The sequence below is a fragment of the Nipponia nippon genome, unplaced genomic scaffold, assembly GCF_047370975.1.
Source record: "Nipponia nippon isolate SJK-2023a ecotype South Korea unplaced genomic scaffold, ASM4737097v1 scaffold_4, whole genome shotgun sequence".
In the NCBI taxonomy this organism is placed as follows: Eukaryota; Metazoa; Chordata; class Aves; order Pelecaniformes; family Threskiornithidae; genus Nipponia; species Nipponia nippon.
In genome coordinates, this window is record NW_028262358.1 from 92,445,595 (window position 1) to 92,472,172 (window position 26,578).

Here is a 26,578-nt window from a genome sequence, read left to right on the forward strand (position 1 = left end):
ATTAGATTACAAAATATAACTTATATAAAATATAACTTATAACTAGGAACAACTTCTGGTCAGAGATGCCTACTACTCAAACTCGGCCACTAAAAGCCTTTCAGCACCAGGCTCCACAACAGGAAATATACAATATCCAACTAAAATACAAGGTGGAGACTTGGGAACCAGACTGTAATTACTCTGTCTTGAGTTTTCTTGGACCAGCTGTACTAACACCTGAACTCTTATTAAAAAGTACTACAGGATGTTTAACAGCAGCAAGAAGCCAGAACCTGATTTAAAACAGGATTCAGAGGCGGTAATTCCAGGAATCCAAACTTGGTACACTTGGGAACTGCTCTGTAACCAGTGGAAGGGAAATGTTATTTACTGACTTAACAACACTCTTTAAAGACAAGAGGGCAACTTGAGATAGAAAGGCTGGACAGTTGACTATTTAACTAGAAAGCTCAGGTCGTGGCACCAGGATAGCTAAGTCATGAGGAGATCGGCCTGGGTTTGCCATCTGAAGATGTTCCTAAAGCCCTGAGTAGATCCATAAGCTGCGCTGGATCCCATGTGGACCCAGGGCGAGCTGTACTAATTAAGGATAGGTAGGCATATCTATTAAAAATGCCAGATATATACTAAGTATTCCTTAGCAGTAAATCTAAGTTCTCAGTGACCTCTGTTATCAGGAAGGGATTGATGAATCCATACAACTTTATATATGACACAGAAAACACCTGTACCTCCCTTGGACCGCTGAGCAGCTGCAGAACAGTGAGGAATATCCAGGCAATAGCTAGGAATACCCACTCGGAGTGATCCAGGTCACTCACTAGCTTTCACTGAACACCAACTAAACCTCCACCATATCACCTACATACAGACAACCACTTGTATTAAACCTCAAACTGAATCCCATCCCACACGACCTTGTATTTCAGGGCATAAGCTCACTTGTAACCAAGAGAATCAAAAAGAGCTTCCCATCAGAAAAGTTCTTTTTCTTTATTCTGCAAGGTTTCTTGCAGGTTTCATTAATCCAATGGTACGACATGCTATCAAAAAAATAAGTCTGTGAGACAACCCACTAGATAGACCTAGTGTAATAGTGTGAATGTTGCGATAGTTATTTAATATGTTCTGCACGATAGCTTTATCCAACATAAGATGCTGTGTACGCACATGCTACAGAAATATACTGCATATTGCTTTCTAATTATATTCTTTTAACATAGAATTTGAAAATTAAAGCAGAGCAAGTGTGAATGATGGAGGAAAAGGAGCCTGAAAGTAAACAACATAAGCTTCCACATGTGGGGCTTGGGGTTGCTGTTTTATCCCCACAGGATAAGAATTGTAAGGATAGCCAGGTTTTTCTGGACCCCAAAGCCTACAATTCTTTTTTTGTATATAATACACTGTTCTTTTTCTCCTCTATTTTAATTTTCAATTCAAAGAGTTTAATGACAGAAGGAACCATTTAGCCTGACCTGCTTTTATCCCAGGTTTGGTTACTCAAGTATTCAGCTACTCCAGCAACCTGCATTATTATAATGCATCTTCCAAAAAGGCAATCATTTCTGATGCTAAAACACTGAGTAACAGAGAAGCTCTCACTCCCTTTTTTTTTTTTTGTTCCAGTGATTAAAAGCCTCATTGATGAAAGATATATATATGCCCAAGAGAATTTGGCTTCAATTTCTATTAGTTGGTTCATACTATGCCTTTCTCCACTAGATTAAAAAGCCTTTTAAAACCTATAACGGCACTAACAGACTGTAATCAATAAATCCATTGATTCATTTGATCCTTTGATATACAGTCAACAGGTGGGACTTCTGCAGTCTCCCACCATGGAGCTTTCTCCCCTGACTCCATCCGCAAATTCTGTCATCAGTTTATATTAGAAACACCCTGGGTGAGTGTCGATTACCCAAAAATCAATCCACCCTTCTTTGACAAACTTTACATACATTGCTGTTTTTCATTAGGATTTTGTACAATGAAAAGCTTTTGCAAAAATCCGTTACATCAGTAAATCTACCTTATTAGCCAAATCCATAATAGCCTTAAAGAATTTAATTCTTTATCAGAGGAATCCCAAATCACCTTTGTGATTGTTTTTCTCATGCCAGATGACAGGTCTGAAGTTTCCCATGTTACCTCCCTTACTCTTTTCTGCTAAGGACGTTCATCTTCTGCTGGTCTTCTCAAATCTCCTCACACTGAGATTCACTTAACCACACAGAACCATCACCCCTTTTAAATGCTTCCATCTTTGCCACATAATTACTGTTTCCTCATGTTACTGGGCTCTGCCACCACCGGATTTTCTTTTGTTCCTAGCAAACTTTAAAAACTCTTTCATACTTTTATTAACAATTAAGATTTCCTTGGAATCTTTAGATTTCCTAGAAGTATGCAAGAGTTCAGACATTCATTTATATTGATATCTATCTCCTAGTTCCCCTTTTATCCACTTACTAAATGCAGTGTTTCTTAAGTATTAACCATTTCCTCTGTCAATAGAAAAAGATAATCTGATTTCTGTTCTGCCCAAGTTTACCGTTTCCCAAGAAAGCATTTTGTTAAATGTACCAAAAGCATTTTGCAGTACTTTCCACCTTGAACTGTCTCCTGTAACAATGGTGAATAGAGAAAGATATTCTAGAGTGATGGACAGTATTCCAGCCCCTGGATATTCTTCGTGCCACTGAAGCATTTAGAGCTCTATTAAGAACCCTAAACACCGCATTCAATGTCACACTCAATGCTAAAACCCTAAGCTTTAAAAATATAAGAGTGGGGAAAAAAATGAGATGTTCTTAATAAAATATGATAAAGACAACCTAGGAAAGAGTGCACCCTGGTAGATCCAATGTGAAGGCCAATGTCTGGTCTTTGGCAGCAGCCAAGGTTCAACACCTAGAGAACTGCAGCAACCAGGGTAGGCAGCAGTGACTCTGTGCCAGTCTGAGCCTCGGGGCTTTCCACTTAACAGTTCTTAATGGACTGTACTTCAGTGAATTTGTCCAGACATTTTTTGATCCCACCTGAGTTTTCAGTATTCACAACACCCGCCAGTGCTGTGCTGTACAGTTCAGTTATGCTGTCTTAAAATTGCTCTTTACCTCCTTCACCTGGTGCCCTCTAACCATGCATTGGAAGAGACAGTGAACAAAATGTTCCCTATTTGTCTTCTTCCCATTACTCATGACTTGAGAAGAGATTCCCACCCTGTCATATGTTTTCCATGTTCATTAACCTTCTGTAGTACACACTACACAGCTAAAATTTAGAACACCATCTCCTATGGCCTACTAACATTTCACTTCACTTGTCTGTTTTCTCACAGCTGTTTCATTAGCCAAGATGAACCTAAGGCATTTGTCTTTCAATTTTACAATCTTTTTTCCTTTTCTTTTTGGTTTTGTTTCAGGAGGGAGTGGCAGTCATATTCAGATCCTGAAAACAGCTGCTGCAGTTCCTTCAGCTGTGTCCTCCTGACTTAAGGATTACTCAAGACTTCGCAGAAAGCCCAAGCAAAATTTCACACACACTTTTTTGCCTGGCAAGCGAGCTGTTGAAGGAGCCCACCGCTGCCACCAGCCTTTGTTCCCATGTCTGAGCCACACTTTCCCACCTCCTGAAAAGCACCTGTGCAGCTGTGAGCGGGGCTGTGCTGTCAGCCAGATCAGTGACCTGGTCTGGGTTAGGCAAAGAAAAACATGGAGATGCTTTTCAATCTGGGTCACTTCCCAGGCCCGCTTTAGATCTCAGCCTTACTACAGCTGCCTCAGTGTGACTGAGAAGCTATTGAACAGCAGCACAGGGAGGGTAAGGAGAGGCTGAGCACAGGGACAAGGGCAGGAACAACTTAAAACATTTTTCCCATCAAAGACAACAGTAATGACTCCACACCCAGATGAGAACGTGTTTGAAAAATCCAGTCCTGACACTCACTTGAGCACCACCCTCACCCACCTCAGCCTGTAGAAATCTATCAAGCATATAACTGGTACTGGTAAATATTACTCCCAAGAAATACATGACCACATGAGTTTTTCTGCTTTCTACCCCATCATCTCCCTTATTAGGGAACATTAAGCAGTCCTGTCTGTACTTGCTAAATATCTCTGAACGGCCACTGCAAGCCAAGTCGGAAATGCAGTTCCCAAATTACACGCATTTAAAGCAGGTTGAATAAACCTGACACACAAGAGTTTTGAACAGCTAAACCTTCGGTTATTTTTGCAACATGTTCCACAGTGTATGAGAAGTGTACAGCTTAAAGGATTTGACTGATACAACTATTACCAACAGCAATGTGCAAACTAGATCACACCAGTTTTGTTATGCAATAGGTCTGCTTTACTATTTATCCTTTCTATTTTGCATAGTTATTTTTTCCGCAGTAACTCCTCAGTCATTTTGAATTGCTGAAACACCCCTAAAACTAGGCAGAGATTTGTAAATGACAGTCTTTGATTCCACATCCCTTGAGACAGTGACTGGCTGCACTGCAGGGCACAATGAATTTCTGTACGATTTTCACTTACAAAATAAACATAAGGGCATTTCACCTAAAAAAAAATGTAGTACTCCATAAGATCTTTTTTTGATATCAATATTAAAAATCCTCACTTTTTAAATAACATTTGTATTTTAGAATGAAAACACAGACCTTAGGATAAAATATATATGCTTTTTTTAGTATCTTTCCTTACAAAACCATATACTACTGAAATTCTGGTCAGGTTTGCATAATATATTGAGTTTGCCATGAGTGAAGGATTCCCTCTTCTCATGGTTCATGCTTACTTCTGGTTTTGCTTCACCAAAGTAAACACAATTTTATTCACATCTATCAGGAGAAATGAAATCTCTCTGTGATTTGGCAATGTTAATACTCACGTTCACTTCCACCTCTATGGACCAGTCTCCTAGTGGAGGGTTCATTGATAACTGAAATTTTTTGGAAACTACACCCAAATCACCCTCTTCCATCAACCACTGCTGAATCAATTTCTTCCGAGGGTCCTAGGAGAAAAGTCAGGCTGCATGTTAAATGCGAGTGGTCTTGCTAGCCAGATTTAGGTAGCAATACACATGATCTTTATTTGTCACAAAGTTGGAACATATGAGAAATGCCAATATATAACTAGGTTCCTGCAAATACTTACTCGGATATATATATTCAGAGACGCTTTGTAAGGTTTGAGATCAGGATAGAAGGTGACAATCCGAAACATCACGTCTTGTCCTGGTTTATACATAGATTTATCAGTCTGGATGAATACGGAGATGCTCTTTGACATGTACATCAAGCTGGTACGGTTAGAGAAGATGCGCCGGCCATCAGCATGGCCTTCCACCAGTAATTCATAATTCCCAGAAGCACTGTTCAAAGGCAACTAAAAAGAAAATAGTGACTCTCTCTTAACTATCCAAAATATTCTTGAAGATATTATTATTCCAAAAAACATTTGACATAAAGATCTGACATATTCCTGAACTTCTCAACTTATGTAAATTTTCAAAAAGAAAAAAAGGATTTCAGGGCTTTAAAGTATCATTTCAACAATTACCTGAAAATGTGTTATCAGAAGCAACTTTTCAACAGATTTGCATCTAATTTTCAGTAGTAATCAGACACACACACACATTGTGCTCTCTCTTTTATTTTCACTGTTAGTTAGAAATTTCTTGGGTTTGATTTGGGGGGCTAATTTTTTTTCTGACTTCATCATTTTTTGGTAATGAATTTTCCAAAAATAAAAGAGCTGAAGAAGCTATATGCAGGCAAGATGAGCAGGACAGTAAGAAAACCTTGCACTTCTTTTTACAAGCTTTAGCTTCATGTTCTATGGGGTAGAAAAATCAAATTCAGAATGAAGATCTCATGAGGTGAGGTACTGTTTTTCAATAGAAACCTCACTGATTTTGCCTCATTTCGGTTTAATGACTCATAATTACAGCACATATTACAACTCATCTAGAAAGTAAAATAATTATTCCTTCCAAAATATTAAGGAATAAAGGAAGAGACATTTGATATGGTTAACTTATTTAGGATAGACATTGAAGGCTCCTTCAGTGCTGGCAGTAACCACAGACAGACATCACTGGCAAGGAAATTTATACCACGTAAGATCAGAATAACCATGCACAGGTCTCCCTCTCTGTCTCTCCACTGGACAGAGGAAATCTAGAGCTCATAACTCAGATGCATCAGTTCATGTCTAAAGTTAGGTAGGAGGAATCCCAGCCACAGGGGTCAAAAGGCTCAAAGCAGAGCTGCTGCAGCACACGGGAATTTCACCTCGAGCAGAGCCCACACAGACAACGAATGACCCCAGGGACATTCCAGCCCAGATGCCGGCTTCTGTACCACCATCTGCTTAGGAGTGTCTCTTTGAAGAAGGAAAGGGGTTTTAACACAGCACACAGCTGGTTCCAACAAGTAGCCCTGCTAAAAAGCTTAAGAGTCACATGCTTCTGTTTGCAGTTACAACAGTAAATCTGGAGTAAAACCTCTGAAGTCAAGACAACTAAAACAGACAGTCTTGCATTTTTCGGCATAACATATGGAAATGAAGCACTCCTCTTGCACTGGTAATGAAAATTACAGCTGTTAACTCACCAGGCACAGCCCTTCAAAAGTATCCTACCAAGCTCTGTAATGAAAGGCTGTTGTGCTGTCAAAATTCATTTTAAGAGCACACAGTGAGGTAACAGAAATTCCCAAACAGGGAAAAATGTCACAGGGTGACAAATGAGGTAGATGCAAATGTCTGTATCGAATAAATTTCCTTCTCTGTGTGTTTACCTATAAAGAGGAATTGGCTACAATTTCATCCCTCTCTGTTGACTTTGTTTTTAAAAACAAGCCAGGAAAAATAAAATCAGGAAGGGGAAAAATACACAGGCTGTCTTTTTCACCCATGAGCAAGCGTATGATGACACAGGAAGAAGAGATTCCGAATCTGGACTTATCTAACTAAATTTTAGGTGCAAAGCACCACACTGAAATAGATTCTGCATTTTCTTCAACTGCAGGTTTTTGTATACACATTGCCAAGAACATATGATTCACATATTTCAACACTCTCCAACTTCCACGCCAAGTATCCTGGAATATATTAAATAGGAGGAACTGCCTTAGTTACTGCATCTGTCAAATATTACCTCAAAACTAATTCAGCTATGAATATTACCATTTACTAAAGAAGGTGTATTCCCTAAAAAGTAGACAGGATTCCCTACAAGAAGTCCAGGAAACATTATAAACATTGAAAATCAAAACGGGGGGGAAAATAAGCTTTTTTTGTCTCATCATAGCAGTGAATTGTGCTCTTACAGCATTATTTTAACATACATGCAAGGATTGTCTTTGATTTCTTCGTTAAAATTCTGTAAATGCCATTTAGAGACCTCATATATTTTTCTGTATCTTTTTCCTGTCATGAATAATGATAGATGGCATGGGTTGCTCCCTTGATTTTTGTACTTTTTATATTTCAAAAGATCTTTCCTTCCTGCAACACGGTGACAAAACTGCCTGTTGTACCTTTCTGGATGTAAAAGCCAGAGGCAATGAAGTTTGCATTGCCACAGCAGTGTATTAGGGCAGCTGAGGTGCAAAGTAACCCACCTTCTGGTTCACACATCTATGCTAACAGAAACTGCACTAATACCACACTTCCAGAAGGTCACTGCTACAATAATGGTAACTATTTACCTCAGCCCCACCAACTGCTTCTCCAAAGGCAAATATAAGCAAGGCAGCCTCTAACAGTAGGTGGTAGGAACTTGCTGTGAAAATATTTTATCTTAGTCAATACATCCCCCAAGTGAACGGTATTACTATCCCCATTTTGGCACTCCTAACATAAGAGAGAAAAAGGCCATCACACGTACTTCTGACCACACCAGCCACTGTCACGAGCACCTCAGACAAGGAACCTACTGTTTCCTCTGGAAAAGATGATGTCTGAAACCAGAAACTCATTACCCACCTTCTGCTACCAGCCAACTACACTTTGGGCAAAACCTAAGTCTACCGTGGCTACACAAATGAAAAAAACATCTTACTGTTAAAAAAATGAGTCAGTTTTCATCACTTCAGATAGTGGCGAGAGAGGAAGGAATTCACCGCGCCTAGTTTTAGGTGCTTGAACACTTTAGGACCTGGCCAAATTGTATTAAGGAACTTGCTAATTTAACCTTTTTTTTTAAACTGAATTTTCTATGTTTGGTAATTTACAGTTTGTACAGATGCATTTCAACCTAGTAGTCTTCATAATATTGAGTTCCTCATTGTCATTGATTTTCCGTCTATCAAACGTTTCCAGATTATTTAATCTGATATACCGTTTATTTGAGATCAGAATTTAAACCCACTGGATTTAGGGATACTCAGACTTACAGATGTCTAAAAATATAAAGACTTTGGTAAAACTTTTTTCCTGACATAAATACATAATTCTTTAGATCGGGTTTTCAAGATGAACATCCAAGATTATAAATTCAGGATTCATACTCCACATACAATTCGATATTATACATTTTTGTTGACAAGTTAGCTTATTATGTACTTTCACTGAACGTGTATTGCCAAATCCTTAAGAAGACTGCGTATAAATACATTTTCATTTTAATATTTCTCAATTATTGCTTTGCACAATTCTTTCAGCTCTAATTAGCCCTCATGGTGTGTCTGAAATAGAGATGTAGATATCAGCCAGTCAAAAAAATCACAAAGCAAAGTTCTGTGTTCAAGTTTTATGATAGCTCGTGCTGATGCTGGAAATCAGCTCCCACATCCTGTAATTACTTGCAACAAGCTGCAGAGCACTTGATCTGAAAACTCCTTGGCTTATTGGTCAGTAAATACACTCATCTGAGAATGTGAAAATAGCTAGGATCACGTACAAAACACGTCACCTCATCAACACCAACTGATGAAAAGTTACAGAGAGTCAACATTTTCTGAGCAAGGAGGAAAGGAAAGAAATACTTACTACTGGAAGAACAAGAGTCCCAAAGGAATCTGAATAAAAAAGAAGAAATACCACACTGTCAGGAACTTTATAAAAACTTAACAAAGCATCATCATTATCAGGTTAATTAGAAGAGGAGTGCTCCTCCCCCATTCCCACACTGCCTGTAATACCCATTGGACAATGAAATTCCCTTGAAGCAGCTACTCGAGCTCAGGGCACATGGACCGTGCAGCCAACACACATGCAATGGCTGCGACTGGCTGGCCAGCACGCACACGCTTATCGGACAGCTGATTGCTGCCAAACACTGTCTGGACATGAAACTAAAAAATATACAGCCTGAAGCAACTGCTGCATTAGTCAGTATTGACATACTGTGTTAATACTTCATTCAACATCTCATTCCCCGCATTTATTCCTCCCAAGTCCTGTCAAGGCCACTGTCAGCCACTATTAGGCTATGGGATAAGCAGCTCATCTCCACCGACATATGAAGGAGCACAAAGGAAGGACGGCAGGTGAGGGAACCCCAATAACACCCAGCCCCATGCCGAGGGAGCACTCAGCTTGTCATACACCCATCGCCACAAGCCCAGAGGCACACCAGCAGGGGGGAACCCCAACACCCCGGTCAGAGACACAATCACCCCACGATCAGGCTACCAAATTCAGCAACTCCCTAACAATCATTACCATCCCAAATCTGCTAAAAGAACCAGCCAGAGCAGAACAGCCCAGAAGAACTGAAATGTAGTGCTCCACTTAAGTAATGGTCTGAGGGTGCCAACAGTGTCCCAGCTGGGAGCTACCTGAACAAGAAGGGTATGGTTTGGCACTGCTATCCTTGAGAACGACTCCCCTCTCAGGTACCACTGCCCTAAGACCAAAGCATCCCTCTGCTTCTGCAAAGAAGTTGATTCTGCAATTTCTTCACATGTAAGAGAAACCCAGCATATTTTGTATTAATCTCTTCTGCAGTTTAGTAGGTGACTACTTTTTGTAGTCATTTTTATCAAGATTAACAACTTTTCTAGAAGGAATAAAAAAGGAAAAGACTTTAAACTACACATTATTAGAGAAAGGCAAAATGGAAAAAAACTGCCTTAATCCTGGCCATTCCCTCTAACAGTAACCTCCTACCTGGTGGTTTCACTGGTATGAAATGAAGCCAGCAGTGTGGCAGTATGTCTGTGTCACGCCATTACGTCTACAACAACCTAAAGCTGCTTCTTCACTGGGTACCAGCTCTCAGCCTCCTCTTCACCAGACACATCCACTCTACCCCTTCCTCCCTTACATGGTTGATGGAAGACGTGCAATACCTTTTGCAGGGCTGCAAAAGTATGAACTTCAGTCTACAGCAATATTACTTCTCTGTTTGGTGGGGGCTGACATCCATGTTCTCCACTTGAACGTTTTCCTTTACATTCACATAGACTGAAACACCTTTACAATCTATTCAATCCTCTGCTCCACCAGAGTTATTATTTTCCATTGATTCTGCAGCTCAGATAAAGGCTAAAATTTTCAAAACCGTGCACAGGATTTACCACCCTTAAGCAAAGGACCACCCAGAATTAACCATCCTCACTGCATTACATCACCATGGGAATAAGTAACCAACATATTAATGTATGTGGGTTAATATAACTTATTATTTTAACTATTTTTGATAATGTGGCCTCAAATATTTTTAGAATCCAAATAAATGTGCTGTTAAGATCCTGGATATCATTACATCATGGACGCATTAGTGCCACAGCTTTAATTTTAATTATGTAATGTATTTTAGAATAGAATAGAATAGAATAGAATAGAATAGAATAGAATAGAATAGAATAGGACTATTTCAGTTGGAAGGGACCTACAACAATCACCTAGTCCAAATGCATGACCAATTCAGGGCTGACGAAAAGTTAAAGTATGTTATTAAGGGCATTGTCCAAATGCCTCTTAAACACTGACAGGCTTGGGGCATTGACCACCTCTCTAGGAAGCCTGGTCCAGTGCTTGACCACCCTCTTGGTAAAAAAAAAGCTTCGTAATGTCCAGTCTAAACCTCCTCTGGTGCAGCTCTGAACCATTCCCACGCGTCCTGTCACTGGAGACCAGGGAGAAGAGCTCAGCATCTCCCTCTCCACTTCCCCTCCTCAGGAAGCTGTAGACAGCAGTGAGGTCTCCCCTCAGCCTCCTTTACTCCAAACTAGACAAGCCCAAAGTCCTTAGCCTTTCCTCATAGGACATGCCTTCCAGCCCTGTTAAGCAGCTTTGTTGCTGTCCTCTGGACGGATACAAGGACCTTCACATGCTTCTTAAATTGTGGGGCCCAGAACTGCACACGGTACTCAAGGCGAGGCCGCACCAACGCTGAAGGCAGTGGGATAATCACCTTTCTTGACCAGCTGGTTATGCTGTGCTTGATGCACCCCAGGATGCGGCTTGCCCTCTTGGCTGCCAGGGCACACTGCTGACTCATATTGACTCATATTTCTTTTGCTGATTCCATTCAATTAGACCCTTTTATATCTCCTAAAAAGCAACGGGTTTACATCTATCTTTTACTCATTTGTTTCATGGAGTAAGCAAAAAAAATTTAATTAATTTGTTTAATTTATGCCCTTCTTGATCCTGGACGTAAAAGCATTCCAAGATGAAGCAATCACTTGACCTTTGAACTCCAATAAATGCTAGTTTTAAAAGTCAAGGAATTCTTTCCTTTGACAGTGGCAAACAGAAGGAAGTCTCGATGGACTGAACACAGGTTGTCCTGGCTGCTGCCAGAGTGCTAAAGGAAAAATCCCGTCCAGCATGTACCGTCTATTCAAATTATAACCTGGCTTAAACCAAATGACTCATATCCCACAAATGAAATTTGTGGGTAGCACACTCCAGTACTTCATTCTGGTATTCAAAAGCTTAATGGGGACAAGTGGCATTGGGCCCTAAGCAATACAGTTCTTTCCACATGTTTATGCTACTGTTAAAGCCACAATTTTTCTCCTATCATCCCTCTCTACTTTATACTCGAAAAGCAGCCCAGGCAGTCATTGACTCTGAGGAACCCCACCAGCCTTTGAGGTTTTCCAGCCAGGAGTCTCAGGCAAAACACACACTTCTCAGTAGCCAGCGGAGGGGGCACCCTGCCCCACTGCACAGTGGCAGGGAGCCCCACGCTCGGCCAAGCTTGCTTGGCACACAGGGCTACAGGACGGCCACCAGCTACGGGAGAGCCATTACACAGTCCTACAGAGTACCCAATTCGTAGGCAATGTAAACCCCTCTGGACTGGCCAATATATTTATTCCCACCATCTACCCAAACAACTCCATGCCCAGACAATCACACTAAAAGAGACATCATTTTACCTAAAGGAAACTTTTATCTTCCTAACTTACAAGAGACAGAGTTACTGTTAGCTAGGAAGATTTTTTTTTAAGGGATTATGATATTTCACTGGTAAAGGAGGCTGGATGTAGGGTAACTAGCAACAACAGAGATGGTATAAAGCTGCCTCCTGGGATTTCTCTCAGTTGTGTAAGGCTGTGCTAAAGCTGGGTTTTGTATGGCCACAACCTATGACACTGTGGCACCAGAAAAAAAAAAAGCCTTTGTCACTGCTAATAATTAGTTATTAACAAGGAACAGGAACTTGGTTTTATTTACCACATGCGCCTGAGTGGATATGCACACAGTAAGCATTGCTACACTAGCTTTAATCTATCCAACACAGTTAATTATAGCAAGTTTTAGCAGTGACTTCAGTACATTGCAAGACACCAAGCACAAATCTGATATTCATACCACAGCCCACACCACGGGCTTTCTATTTCCATCTTTACCCACGCCAATGCAAACACACTAGTAGTACACACGCACTGCAAGGGCAGAGCACCAAAGGGGACTGCTACGCATGGCCCTGCGCAGCATTTAATGGCTTTCAAAGCACCCTTTCACATAACAGGGCAGGTGCTTTGCAGCTTTCTCCTCAGGGCAGTGTCTGCTTGCCTCCACCTATTTTGAGAACAACTAGTATGCAAAAGACAGAAATCTTAAGGTAGAAATACTGGGTTTCTTCCCAGGCCTGGGAGACTTAACATCAGGTCTGAGCCAGATACAGCTGTGATGCAGAGGGAGAAGCAGTTGGGGAGGAGGGAGATTTAAATCACAGTCATTTCTCCTTTGTGCAACGCAGAAAGCATTTACCTTCTGAAGTGGTGTTAAGGAGCTACAGCCTCTCTGGCTGCCTTGATAAAGCCCTGAGTGCTGTCTCATTCCCAGCCAGCGAAAATCATAAAGGAGGCTCCAGGGCATGAGGTAATCTTCCAATTCATGTCACCATGTAATTATTTTGTTAGGAACTGAGCAGCCTGGGCAGATCCAAAGCTCTTTGGCGTTGCAGTGAATGTCTCTGTCATGCAAGATTTTCCCATGTTCTCAGAGACTACCAAGCTGCAATCAATCCCCTGGAGCTCTGCTTGGCTACACCCAGGGATGGCTTTGGATGTGGTCAAGTGAGAGCCATAGGCATATTGGCATATTTCCTTTATGCCAATGCTGAATTGCTGAAATTCACCACATTTTTCTGTCCACTTGATGAATTAAAGATATATTTAATGGTACAGCAATGTCAGGTTTATAAGGAGTTAACCACGGTCCGACAGTTAGCACATGGCACTGCCCTGCTGGAAGCTCTGCTATCATGCAGCTGGACACTTTTACCCACGTGCAGTGTGTAACACTTCCACATGATTTACACATGACATCAGCAGAGTCCACTGTCCCCAGAAATGGCAACAGTTGTCACCCTCCTTTGGCACATCCCTGCAAGGGATCCTTTCAGTTATTAAATAAAGCTCCCAACGATTACGGGTAACTAACGTCAGGCAGTGAAAGTAGGTTTAGAAAGGAGCCCAGAAGAGCTACGCCAGCTGCACCAAGCATTGCAGACCACAAAACGCTTTGTTCTGACTCGTCACATCTGTGCTCCGCAGCAGTGGACTAACCGGCACGACTACAACTGGCCACAGATGGGAAAGACCGGGCGAGAACACGTGTCCGTGATACCGCAAGGGATTAGTTAAAGAAAACACCCAGCTGGAGCCATGGCCTAGCTGCAGGGGGAGGCAGGAAAAATTCGGTGGACCATTCCAGACTAATCTTGAGGAAAGTTAAAAAACAAACAACCAAAAAAATCCCCACAGAAGTCGCCTGATCCTTCAAGCAAAAACATCCTTCCTGTCACTCACAAAATCATTTCTCTCACAGAATTCCTGATGCTTGTACTGTATTCATTCAATAAATACTGCACTGAGGAAATACATGGAAATACTGTGGAAACAAACACCACGTTGTCCTGCCTCCTCTTGCTCAGAGTCCTTGGCGTTTAGGACAGTCCAGCAGAAGAGGAACCAAAGGCAGTGTGGTAGTGACATGTCACCAGTACAGACGGCAGTGGGAAATTAAGTCATCTTTTTAGTGTACCTTGTCACCATGCCATTTTTTTGAGGTCTAATAGTCTTGTTATCAGCAAAGCAAATAGGAAAAAATCCTACAGAGCCAAATACATGCATATTTTTTTCAGATTTATGGAGAGCTGCACGAATTATGGCATCTTACATTCTTCCCATTGCATGAGCCTGACCCAAACCCAGAAACTTACGCTACCCCTTCTTGAGCTGACACCACCAGCACTAGGACTAGAGGTAAATGTTTCAGCTTCCACTCCCCGAAAAGGACAGAGGTTCCAGAAAAATGACTGTACGGCTTGGCACAGTGAACTAGAGCTTGTGCCAATATAAATCAGTACAGCAGCGCTTCAATCTCTAACTAATTTACGCAAACTCAGGTCTTGACTCTATATTCTAGCTCATGTGGTAGGCATCACTACAAACAGACTTTCTCACTTAACCTTTTCTACCTACATCCTCATTCCTTCTTAGTCCTGTGTGAGAACGGAAAAATATAACTGGAATCACTTCAGATTGATTTACTGAAATGATGCCACGTCCTTCTTCTGGCAGCTGTGTTCACATATCCATGCTTAGGAAATGTTTACAGAAAAGCATTTTCTTTGCAGAGGTAAATGGAATTTTTTCTACTGTGGAGTCTATATCAAAAACTCACATCAGAGAAATAAAAAATAATGTTCTTTAATGTCCTTCCAGATTTTTCTTCCTATCCAAAAGATACACTATTTTTGTGTTTTCAAAAAATCTGTCGAGTTCACGGTTTTCTTTAAATGTATTATATTTCTCATCTATTATCCTAAAATTAGCACCCAAATTAGCACTGGTTAGTTACGCTAGTAGCCCAAAATACATAATGTGAGCCACTGCTGTTAAGTTATGGCTAAATTTGGGCCAGACAATAGAAGAAGGGGCAAGACAGCACTCAAACGCATGCAATAGGGATTTCAGTATACAGGCTGACATCCAAAGCCAAATGAAGCCAACAGGCCTGTAGCAAAGGGGTACATACTTGCTCCACAAAGCCTCCTAAACCCTTCCTGCTGCCAGCACTACGTACACTTCCCTCCACAGCCACTCATTACCCTACTCCCTGTTTCCACCGCCCCTTATCCTCTTCAATCCTTTTTGCCATCTTGGGGTCTAAAAGCAGTCAGAAATTATAAAGGGGGAGAGAGAGGCAGGGTATCAGCACTGCCTATGGAGAAAGGTGTAAAGGGTCAGGAGTAATAATACGAACTGGACCAGAATTTATCACCTGAGGGTCCGGTCAAGAGACAGGGTACCGCAGCTCTGGAGGACAGGAGAAAGGCAACATGTACAGGCATTTTTGTAATTAAAGCCACCAAACTCTGCAGCTGCTAGCAAGTTCTAGCTTCAGCCTGCAACGCAGAGTGTAGGGATAGCAAAGCATGGGAACTGGCAACACTGCCAGTGCAGATAGTTGTAAGAGTCTCATGAAAAGAGAAGTCACCTGTGTATGACTGGAGACCCATCAATTTACCAACTGCTTCCTGCCTCTGCAGGTACTTCTATAACCCTCAACACTTCAGCTTGGATCTCCTTCTAATTAGACACCACTAAGGACATTACTCTAGACCCATCTGGAGATCCACTGTTAGCTTGCATCCCTTTCTCTTTAAAGCTACGTTTTACGTACCTGAAGCATAATAACCAGGTGCATAGCACACTTCTCCTGACACTTCACCCCAATTCCTCCCATCTCTCCTCAAATGCTTTCCAGAATGTAGAAGAGACTCCCAGGGTCAAACCAAAAGTCTGTTTAGCCCAAGGTCCCGTCTCCAGCAATGGTCAAGGACAGACATCTGAACAGCGTAAAAACAGAACAAGTACACAGTGACTCTTCCTTGGGTACTCTTCCCAGACTATGCAATCTTGGGGGAGGCTTGGGGCTTGAAAAGCCAAAGTTAGTGTCTTTATACTGGACTGGTCCCTGATGGACTTTTGTCTCATGAATTTGTGCAATCACATTTTCCATCCACAACACCTGGGATATGGAGTTCCACAATTTATTTCCATCTCATGTGAAGGCCCACCTTCTTCTGTCTGGTTTGAACTTGTCTCCTGAGAGATCTCTGATCTTTCCCTCTGCTCTCTCTGGAATTTCTCCAGTTGGTTCACAGCCTCCATTAGGAGTGCCCCAAATCAGGCACAGCATTCCCCAGGATGCCTAATTAGAGCTGTGAAGATTATTAGAATACTTTCTCATAGCGTACAGAAAATATTTCTGTGTATACATTTGTGTACAGTATTTGCCTACTTTTTTGAGCACCACAGGATTACTTACAAGCTTTCACTTTTTGGTACCTTTAAACCATCACCCACCCCACACACACACATCTTTTTCTGCAGGACTGCTTCTTCACCTTGTTCCCCATCCAGTAAATGCACGCTCTTTTATTCCTCAACAAGAGAAGAACTATGCAGTTGCCCTAGTGAATCACACTCTAGTTTTTTCCCTGAACATTTCCCATATTGCCAAAATGAGTTCAAAATCTAATCCTTCCTCCCAGCATCCTTGTCACCCCTTCACTAATCTAATAAACATTCTGCCTTTTTCATCCATGTCAGTCGTACTGAACAATACAGTTTCAGGGCAAGCCATTTCCAGTTTGAGAGTGAACCACTTAGACCTACTTTGTGAATACTATTTTCCATCCAGCCACAAACATATTAAATAAGCTGTCCCCGCTTCCCCAGCTGGCTTGTCAGAGTGCCATGCCAGACTATCAAAAGCCTTACTAAAGTCAAAATATAACAATATCCTGCTTCTTCTCCACCTACAACCCCTGCCAGCCCACGGTGGAACACATTTTATTTGCAGGTTTTTAATCTTCCAGAACCTCTCTCTTCATTCATGCTCTCAAAACTTCACTAGCAGTTTTAAAATTATTTCAGTCAATTCCCTAAATATTCTACAGGCAATTTTATCAGGCCTAAACATCTACTTTGCCAAAGCACTCTTTAACCTTCTCCTCCCCTTTTGTTGCTTTAATTCTTCACTCTTTTCCATGGCAGTTAATTGATCCTCTTAGCGAAGACTGAACACTTACTGCCTCTCAGTATCACTGAGCAATGCCCTTCTCATCAGAGTGAATAGCAAGCCACATCCTTTGCTAGCTTACTTGCTACCAATATGATATTTAAAGATCCTGCCTTACTATCCTTCACATTCTTTCCTACTCACTGCTTGGCCTTTCCAGTTTTGTCCTTTCTTACTCATGCTACTCCTTTATGCTCAACCTTTGTAATCTGATCTCCTTTTCAGTTTATACACACGCTTTTCCTTTTTTCTGTTGTTTTTTGGCCAGTGATAAGGTTGTGTTTAGTTACTTTACCTTAGTTACTTACCCTTCTGCTATGTTAGGGTAACATGTACTTGTCCCTTTAATATGAATCCCTCAAGAGCTTTCTCCCTTTGCTTCCCTTCCTTCTTGCTTCTGATAGCATCTTACCTCCCAATTCCTTTTGTTTATTGGCATCACCTTTTTTTTCCCCAAATTCACAGCCTTTACTTTGTTTTTCTCTCTCCTCCCTTTCCTAAAAGCTGTAAAGCCTCTCCAGTTCACAGTAGCAACAGGGAATCCCACACTGGTGCATGTAATATTCCCTCCTCTGTAAGAGTTGCCCCACTGCCACCATTTCTGCTATAAGTGAATTATTCCACCCTTCTCAAGGTGCTGTGAAACAGCCTGTAGCGCTCGACAGGCCACACTCTCCTTGGCTGGATATCGGTGAAGAATATGGTTACGACAACGACCTCACGTATGAGCACATAAGCCTTGAGCCACAGAAGGAGGACTCTCCCTCAAATCTTAAACAGCATCCAATCAATAAGATAAAGCTCAAGTACTGGATGGGATTGCTACTTCCATTTTTCTGCAAACTACTTAATGGGCCTGTTAGCAGGGTGGATTCAACAACAGGCACAAAAACCTGTTTTTTTTCTTCTTATATGTACTCCAGCAATATGAAAGCCAATAAGAGAGCACCCTGTTCCCTACTAGCTCCTTCATGTGTGGACCCAGCCCCAATGCCTCCTTCCCCAAAACTTTTACTTCATTCTGCCTTTGCATAGGTTATCTGCATGTGATGACTATTTGACAACTTATTTTTCATGAGGCACAGTTACACATACATTTGGAGGTGGAGGTTATGGACACAAAATCAGGGGACTCCTGGTCTCTTGCTGTGTGGCTTTTTAGGCATTGATACAGAATTAGGCAGAAAGAAGCTGTCCCACTGAACTGCCAGCAAAACACTTTGCCCCACAGATTTTCAGCATAGATTTTGTGGCCACCAATGAGTCAGTCATTTTATTCTGAAATAAGGTACAGAGGCAACTCAAGGTTAACAAAAGGGACTGGCGTACCTAGGCCATTCATTCCCATTTAGCTGTTACTTTACAACTTACGATTCCTAGTGTTTTTCACTGTTTCACATACTAATGTGGTCAGAACCGTATTATTAAGTATGCAAAACATGCCTTCTGGTAAAAACAGATTTTCCATTGTCTATATGGATGATCACTACATGTCTGAGCTTGACAGACGTTCTCACAAACTCTATCACGTTTCGTAAATCCTAGCTGAGTATTTACCACACTCTAGCTCATAACCTCTGTTAACAAGTACATTTACTCCTCTCCAGAAGTACAGAAAAGCACTGCAAATTAATTAACACGTACAAGTAATTTACAGGGAACCCAAACTACGCGTGCTATTGTAAACCAGATTCTTCAGTTCACAAAGTAGTTCTCACTCACCATGCCTTAAATACATAATGCTGTACCTTAAATGCCAGAAGCTCTAACTAAATGTTACTCGTAAGAATTAAAAACGTTCACACAGTCTGGTAAATGATGACACCTCATTACATATGAAAGGCTTTCTCAAAACAAATTTGTTTTTTCAACTTACATGCTACTTACTCTTTCCAAATCATTCTAGCACCAACAAGGAAAACAGACTTTTCAGAAGCTCTCGCAATTAAGTTATAAGGTTTCTTATACACTAACACACACTGCAATGTCTGGGTAGCAAACCTTGTAAGACAACACTTCTTGCCAATTTAAACTATGTCTTTATTGATCGATGACTGGATAAATATGCATGGCAAGAGTCACCCTTCACTGTAATCACTGAAAATCAAGCCAATCATGCATAAAATTTAACTTGCCTGTCTGTTATTCCCATCTTTTTTTTGTTGCTGTTGACCCAGAAAACCCAACAGCTCAAATTGCACATAAGCCATTGTTATTTTCTGCAGTCATTTTCAACCAGGGTGAGGATCTTTCTGATACTGCATTTCCACAGAAAATGTATCAAGGCTTGACACGGTGCACAGAAACAGCTTTAGTTAGTGTTTTGTGTTTTTCTAAAGTCTGCTGCAGACAATGGAAACCTGTTTTCTCCTGGTGACGCACTGACTTTTTTTTTTTGGTTGTGCTTGCTCACACAAAGTTTACCTGTAGCAGCAACACCCTGCTTGCAGACATTCAGTTGGTCTGTTTTCACTACATTTAATTTAATTAACTTAATTTCTGTACCAAAACATCAGTCTTAAACAATCTCCCTTGCTACAGTACATTTGGATTCTGGAATATTGAGCCAAGCTCAAAATATTAGCACTTCTTTAAATGCATGTGCATGCACACTTTCTCCCTCACTCTGAAAAATACAAACTAGCCACTTATTAATAAATAGATTTCTTTTCCCTTTGTTATAGGAAAAGCACGATAAAGATGTGAACCAACCTCACTGCTAAAGCCTTTCTCTAATGGACAATTTCCCAGGAATCACTCAGATATCAAAATTCCACTTCCAGTAACATTAAAACAGTGAATGTTTTATCAATCATCAGAAAGCAAGCATTCTATTTCTTATATAAAGCAAGAGTTATATTATATAAAGAGAAAATAACTGTGCCTCTAATTCAACCGCATCTTTTTATGGAGCTAACTCAGAAATTTAGACCAGTACAGGTACCATACTGAGCTGCTGCTGGAGAACCAGAGCACATCCTTAAGCAACTGCAGATGTACTTTGCCAGACAGGTACGTAATAGCTCTTACGCTTAGGTACTCGGCTGAACTTGGCCTGCAAGATTAAACAGCACTAATAAAAACCTCAGCCTGTCCTCTGTCCCCGGCATCCAATTCCCAACTCTGTGCCCATCTCAGTTCTATCAGCACAAATGTTTGCACACCAGAGCAGGGAACCTGTCTGCCTAAAAAAATATTCAACAAAATAAAAACTTTATTTTTCAGTTGGATCAGTTTCTCAAAGCAGTTAATCACCTGCTTTTGCTGTCACCATGCAAGGAAAAACACAAAATACAGAGCATAATTGAGCCAGCTTGGGCAACAGTGCCACTGAATTTGCAGCCCAACCAAGGTAGGAGATCAGTTCCAGCTTTCTGGATATTCAGCATAGTCAACAACTTCAGCTACACCCTGCCTCCCTTAAGACTTATTTTGCATAGACACATGGCAATAAAAGTCATCAAACTCATGTGCACCACAGGAACAGTAATACCGCTGTATTAGCCACTCTGTAACCTAATGGGCCCAAGTGACAGATAAAGCAACATTTTCTGGGAACTAATATAAGCAGCAATTATGTCATTTAAAGAAGATTTTGTGCGCTTGGAGATATGTTCAGGTTTTTTTCCTTCAACTGCAACAGCTGGCCTAATAAAACCTCCCTCAGTCTTCCTTCAGTCACATTCATAGGCTAACGCAGCTATAACAATATAGCTACATATTTAATCTTAAGGTTGTTTTGCTCTTCAGTGAAGAATTTAAAGCTTTAGAATCTTATTCAGACAAACTGCTTTCTCTCTGACAAACTGCTTTCTCTCTGAGTAACTCTATTCACAACTGATCCACCCCTGTAGCACCTTCGGATACACAACTTCAACACTACACCCTCTGTTACAGGGCAGTTCCCTTGCTTCTGGCCCGTAACGGTTTTGCTTACGTATTTGTTCACAGAGAACAAATGACTAACAAATTATATAACTTGACTTTAAAGAATGGATGGCCACATACTAAATTTTAAGATTTCTGCAAGAGGAAATAGACTGCATGGTCAGCACCCTTTTTTTTTTTTTTTACTGTTCCATTTATCAAGTAAAAAAGCATGGAAAATTCAAATATATATTTAAAAGACAGGAAAAAGATTAAAAGTTAACAATAAATCCATGCACTTCAAGTCATGCACTATAGCATTTCTCCTTTTTCCTCACTGTACCCAGTCTGACACAGTCTCATACCTGTTCCTGATCACCCACCGTTCCTCCTGACTTCAGCAACTCCCAGTGTCAAGCATCGTTCTGTGTGCTGTGCAGACAGAGACATCCACATATTTTCACATGCTTGGAATTACCAGTTGGTTGTCTGCTTTTTAATGTTGAAACAACAACAGACAGGTTGAAACTCATGCAAGGCTCACTGAACTTGACGTTAAGCAGAACAGAAGCAGGAAATAAAAGCCAGTATAGTTAGAGGAAGAAAAGGAAAAGACAGTTTTTCTTTTAAAAACAATAAATCAGTTGATTTGGGTTTCTTTTGTTTTTGTATCAAAATACTGCCAGGAATGGTTTGAAGAGGAATTGTGAACTTAAAATGGCAAGCTCACTACTAATAGCATAATAAATACATCAAAGTTATTTTCTCCACAGAATAAGAATGTTCCTTTATCCACTGCTGAATCCTCTGCTATGTCTAGTCCAATAGGCTTGGTCTGTATTTTTGAATAAGCAAAATGTAAATATGGCATGTAGTGTGTTCTGGAGACTTAAGAGCAAGGACCGTAGGCATGACAGCCAGTCTGTTTTACTTGCCTGCAGATTTTAGGTGCTAGCAAATCTGTCCTCCTAAAGTAATTGCCTTAGGCACACATCACCACAATCACTAGTGTTAGATTTGGACACTAACAGATGAGGTGTACAAATTTGATTTAAATCAGGAATGAACACTTAGATGATTTTTTTTTTTAATTAGCCATAGCACTACAGGAAATTTGCCTCAGGTTTATGTTTTTACATTGGCTGCTGGAGGAGATATACCTGATAACAATATAAGATTAGAGTGGATAAACAATACCCAACCTGAAGTAAAACCTGCCAATGCATAGTTCTGGAAAACTTTTTCAGAATATTTGAAATAGGAAGAAAAGCTTTGGTCAGATATGCTTTTCTGCATCATGGGGCCATGAATTTTTTGATCTGGTCAAATGCACTCCATCGTACTCAAAGCCTCAGTCTTCTCTACAGGTTGTGAAGAGAGGTGGGCTTTCATGAAGGCTTTGAAATGAAGGTGTGGTGCTTCCAATTAAGTCATCTACATTAACTATAAGACATTAATAGAAAAATTAGTTGACATCAACAAGAAGAAAGTACATTATAGCAGGGTAGATTTTTCTAGGACCTCATACTGCTCCCAGACTCTCTACTTTTGACAAATAAAAAGCTAGAATTTGGGTGTCATTTATATTGCCTCATGCTAAAAGCAGTTTGAAAGCTGGATTATCCAGACAAAATATTTTCTTTCTTATGAGGGCAAATCTCAGGCAGGATATCTCTATGCTTGTGTTCCCAGCTGGTCTTTATGAAAAGGAGCAGTGACCAGGATATCCGTTCTCCAGCTACTCAGAACTGCCACCATGTCCTCTGCTGCTGCCCAGGGGGCATACATTAAATCAGCCTGCTCTATGGTTTACCTGTCTTCAATCCCTGACCTGTCCCACGATTCAGTCCTTGATCCTTAAACATTTCTGTTTCCGCAAATGCACAGAGCTTCCAAGTAACGGTGTCTGACACAGTCATCTCCACTTTCCTATTGTCATCTCCACTTCCCTATTGCCCTCAGGTCCTCCCTTTCTTAGGGCATGAGAAGCAGCCAGCTCCAGATGCTTTATCGCTTTGTTTGTTCCACCCTTACCATTGCCCCACGTGCTTCAACCATGCACCTTAACAAGCACCCTAACAGTGAGCACCTCTTCCTCTACTTCTTCTTTTTCAGTGGCCCCTACTTCTACTTCTACTTCTTCTTCAGTGGCCCCACGACACTGACCAGAGTACTTCCTGGCACCTCAGAAACCCCACATCCATCGCACTTCGCTACGATCGGATTATTTTCAGAGTTTACAATGAGTTAGCCCACCCATGCAACCACTCGCTATCCAGCTCAGTCGCCCACCTGCACACAGAGCCAGCAGAGTACAAGATTATTTTCCCATAAGTGACCCCTACTTGGTAAAATAAAGTTCCTGTTTTAGTGCTGTTTAGAAGCTGTGATATTTTGGGATTAACAAAATATTTGCGGGAGAAGGCAAATCTACATCCTTCCAGGCCAAGTCCACTCTCTTACCTTTCTCAAAGACCATTTCCCTGCTCAAGATGGTCTCGTTATCTCTGATCACCTCTCCCCTTACGATGACCTGCGCTGGGCTGTCCGGCAGCAGAGCCACCCCAACCGTCACGTTTGCTCCAGGCCTGATGTTCCAGGGAACTGCCACCAGGAACGTAGGTCTGGAAAATCCAAAAGGGCAGAGGGAGAAAGGGCGGGCAGTGAAATACGACCCCCCAAAAAGTAACAGCGTCCACATAATACCGTACGATACATGTTGCACAGCTCTGCTGCTGCCCTCCGCTGCGGCGGCTGAGGTGATGCTCGCTCCCCAGGCGCTACCCAGCAGGACGGGGAGAAGGCAGCGCCGCTCCGCCCGCTCGGCCGCCGGGCGGGCGCGGGGGAGCCCCCGGGGAAGCGCCCCGCTGCCCCGCGCAGCCTCCGCGCCCGCGGGGAGGGGAGGGGAGGCGCGGAGCCCCGCGCACCCGCCCGCCCCCGGCCCACCCGGCCCCACGTACCCGGCCGCCGCGGAGCTGCCGAGGAGAAGGAGGAGAAGCAAGAGGAGGAGGCGGAGGAGAGCGCCGCTGCTCCGCGCCATGGCGCTCGGTGCGCCCTGCCCCGCGGCCGCGCTGCCCGCAGCCCGCTGGGTCCGGCGCTGTGCGCAGGGCCGGGGCCGGGGCCGGGGCCGGGGCCGGGGCCGGGCGGGAGGCGCCTTCGCGGGCGGGGGAGGGAAGGGAGCGGCCGCCGCTGCCCCAGCGCCAGGCAGGCTCCGCCGGCGGCAGCCGCATGAGCACCCGCGGGGGCGTTCCCGAGGCCGGCCCGGGGGAGCGGGGGGGGGGGCAGCCAAGGAGCCAGACATGGACGTATGCACATCTGTATCCAGCGGTGCATTTCCGCTCCCCGCAGCCCTCGCACCCCGCACCTTCGGGCAGATGCAGCTGGGGAGCGGGTGGGATTCCCAGACGCACACAACATCCTACAAAGTACACACGGAGAGTAAGGTTTTCTGCCGGTAGCACCGAGCTGAGTGCCAGCCCCTTGCCGGGACCTGTCCGTTTATCGATAAGGCTTTGCACTGCAGGAGAGCCCGCCGGGGCGGGCTGGCCTGGGGCTCGGGCTCGGAGGCAAGTCGGGAACGGTTCTGGGTCTGAATGGGGAGAGCGATGCTGGTAGAAATTCAAGGAGCCTCGTAGCTACTTAAACGTGAACCGATTGGTAATGTAGCTCTGGCTGGGCTGTCCTCTCTGCCCAATATCTGCAAAATAAGGTCATGTCTGCATATGCATCTTAACCCACTTTCAGAGTCCAAAAAGTGCCCTGAAGTAGCTTGGGTGAGATTCTGCTCCTTTAGCATGTTTATTATAACTGGGTAGACTAGGCACATCTAACAATGTTTTGATTCATCTGAATTCTTTCGTCGCTGCACAAGTCTAATACGTTTGGAAACTCCACCCAGTTCTTGAAGTCTGCCTCTCCGGCAGTGCTGGGCTGGCATCCTCTGCATTGCGTTACGCAGGCAAAATACCATCAGTTACAGCCCTGAATAGAAGCATCATCTATTGTTCTTATGAAAATCAGATATGAGCAGTAAATGTACATAAACACCGTGCTCTAACAGTATCCCAGGCAGTCATGCAGTCTTTTTACATCTTTTAAATTTGCTTTTGTAAGTTTTCATGCTTCTGCTGATTCTTTTTGGAGTGCCAGTCTTTGTAGTGACAGGAGAGAGGGTGCCACCTCTGTAGACTGGGGAAGGGGCGATATTACAGCAACCACAGCTGATGCCAGGAAGGTCAGTCTTGGCAGCTCCTCACCTGCAAAAGGTGCATGATAAGACAAAGTCTGGGAGATGTTTGCTGCTGTTATTTGTAAGTCCTTAACTTGTTGCTTGTGAGAAGCAGGCAGGGAAGATGAACAGTCACTGGCACTCCTTTTCTTGGAGATGGTGGGAAAAAGTGCTTACAAGTAGTGCTGCATCCCAAGCACCCCAGCCTCTGATGGTAAAGCTACTCATAGTACACATTTCTCCAGTCTCTGGCACTGAGCCCAACTGGCACTCTACCATACCTGTCAATACTAATCAGCTCTCTTGGTCTCCGAAACAAGGTGGCCACATCCAAACTTCCTATTGGGTATGGCCCATGCCAACCCCCAAACCACACTGTGAATTGTTCAAGACAGCACTTGCTGGCCAGGGCAAAACCATGCCCAGGTCAGCTTGAGGGTAGAAACAATCAGCTTCCAGTCCCAAGAACATTTGCTGGCACTGTTTAGTTCATTAGCATGGATGTAGCCCAAAAGTCCATTAGTGAAAGTGCTTGCAAATGTCACAGATTTTGCCCAGTTGTGCCACAGTATTGTGGACTCTCATCTTCCCTTTTTTCTCCTAAGGGCTTGTTATTTAAAGATACTTTTGTATATGTATTTGATCTCCTCTTCTACAAAAATACCAATAAAGGAATCCTACAGCAGGAAATAAGAGAATAAATGGATTATTAATATTAGGATTTCATCTGTCCTGAATAGATTTATCACGGATAAGAAATGGATAAACAGAAATTAAATGTTAGATGCCATTCCATAACAACATGCAAGCTCCATTTCTTACAGTTATATCCATGTACTCAGAGACAGGTTAAATTAATGGAGGACCATCCTACTACTTGGAGATCTCTGAAGCCCTGAGTATTCTGAACATAATCCCTTCATTCCCTTCCTAATCCAACATGGAGTTTCCTCTGCTG

At 42.4% G+C, this 26,578-nt stretch overlaps 1 protein-coding gene across 2 annotated transcripts in view; it reads right to left on the reverse strand.

The window, feature by feature from the left end:
* CD109 (CD109 molecule) overlaps window positions 1–24,524 on the reverse strand; it is an 81,095-nt gene extending 56,571 nt beyond the window's left edge. The window contains exons 1-5 of one of the 2 annotated variants that reach the window (XM_087776695.1): window positions 24,353–24,524; window positions 23,856–24,016; window positions 9,015–9,043; window positions 5,175–5,405; window positions 4,906–5,031 (exon numbers count right to left, since the gene is read on the reverse strand). In XM_087776695.1, the coding sequence (XP_087632821.1) occupies window positions 4,906–5,031; window positions 5,175–5,405; window positions 9,015–9,043; window positions 23,856–24,016; window positions 24,353–24,432 (627 nt within the window). In that variant the 5' untranslated portion in view covers window positions 24,433–24,524. Of the gene's footprint in view, window positions 1–4,905; window positions 5,032–5,174; window positions 5,406–9,014; window positions 9,044–21,757; window positions 21,803–23,855; window positions 24,017–24,352 lie in introns of those variants that run through there. The other variant, XM_087776696.1, reaches the window with a different exon arrangement.
* Window positions 24,525–26,578: the final 2,054 nt, after the last annotated feature.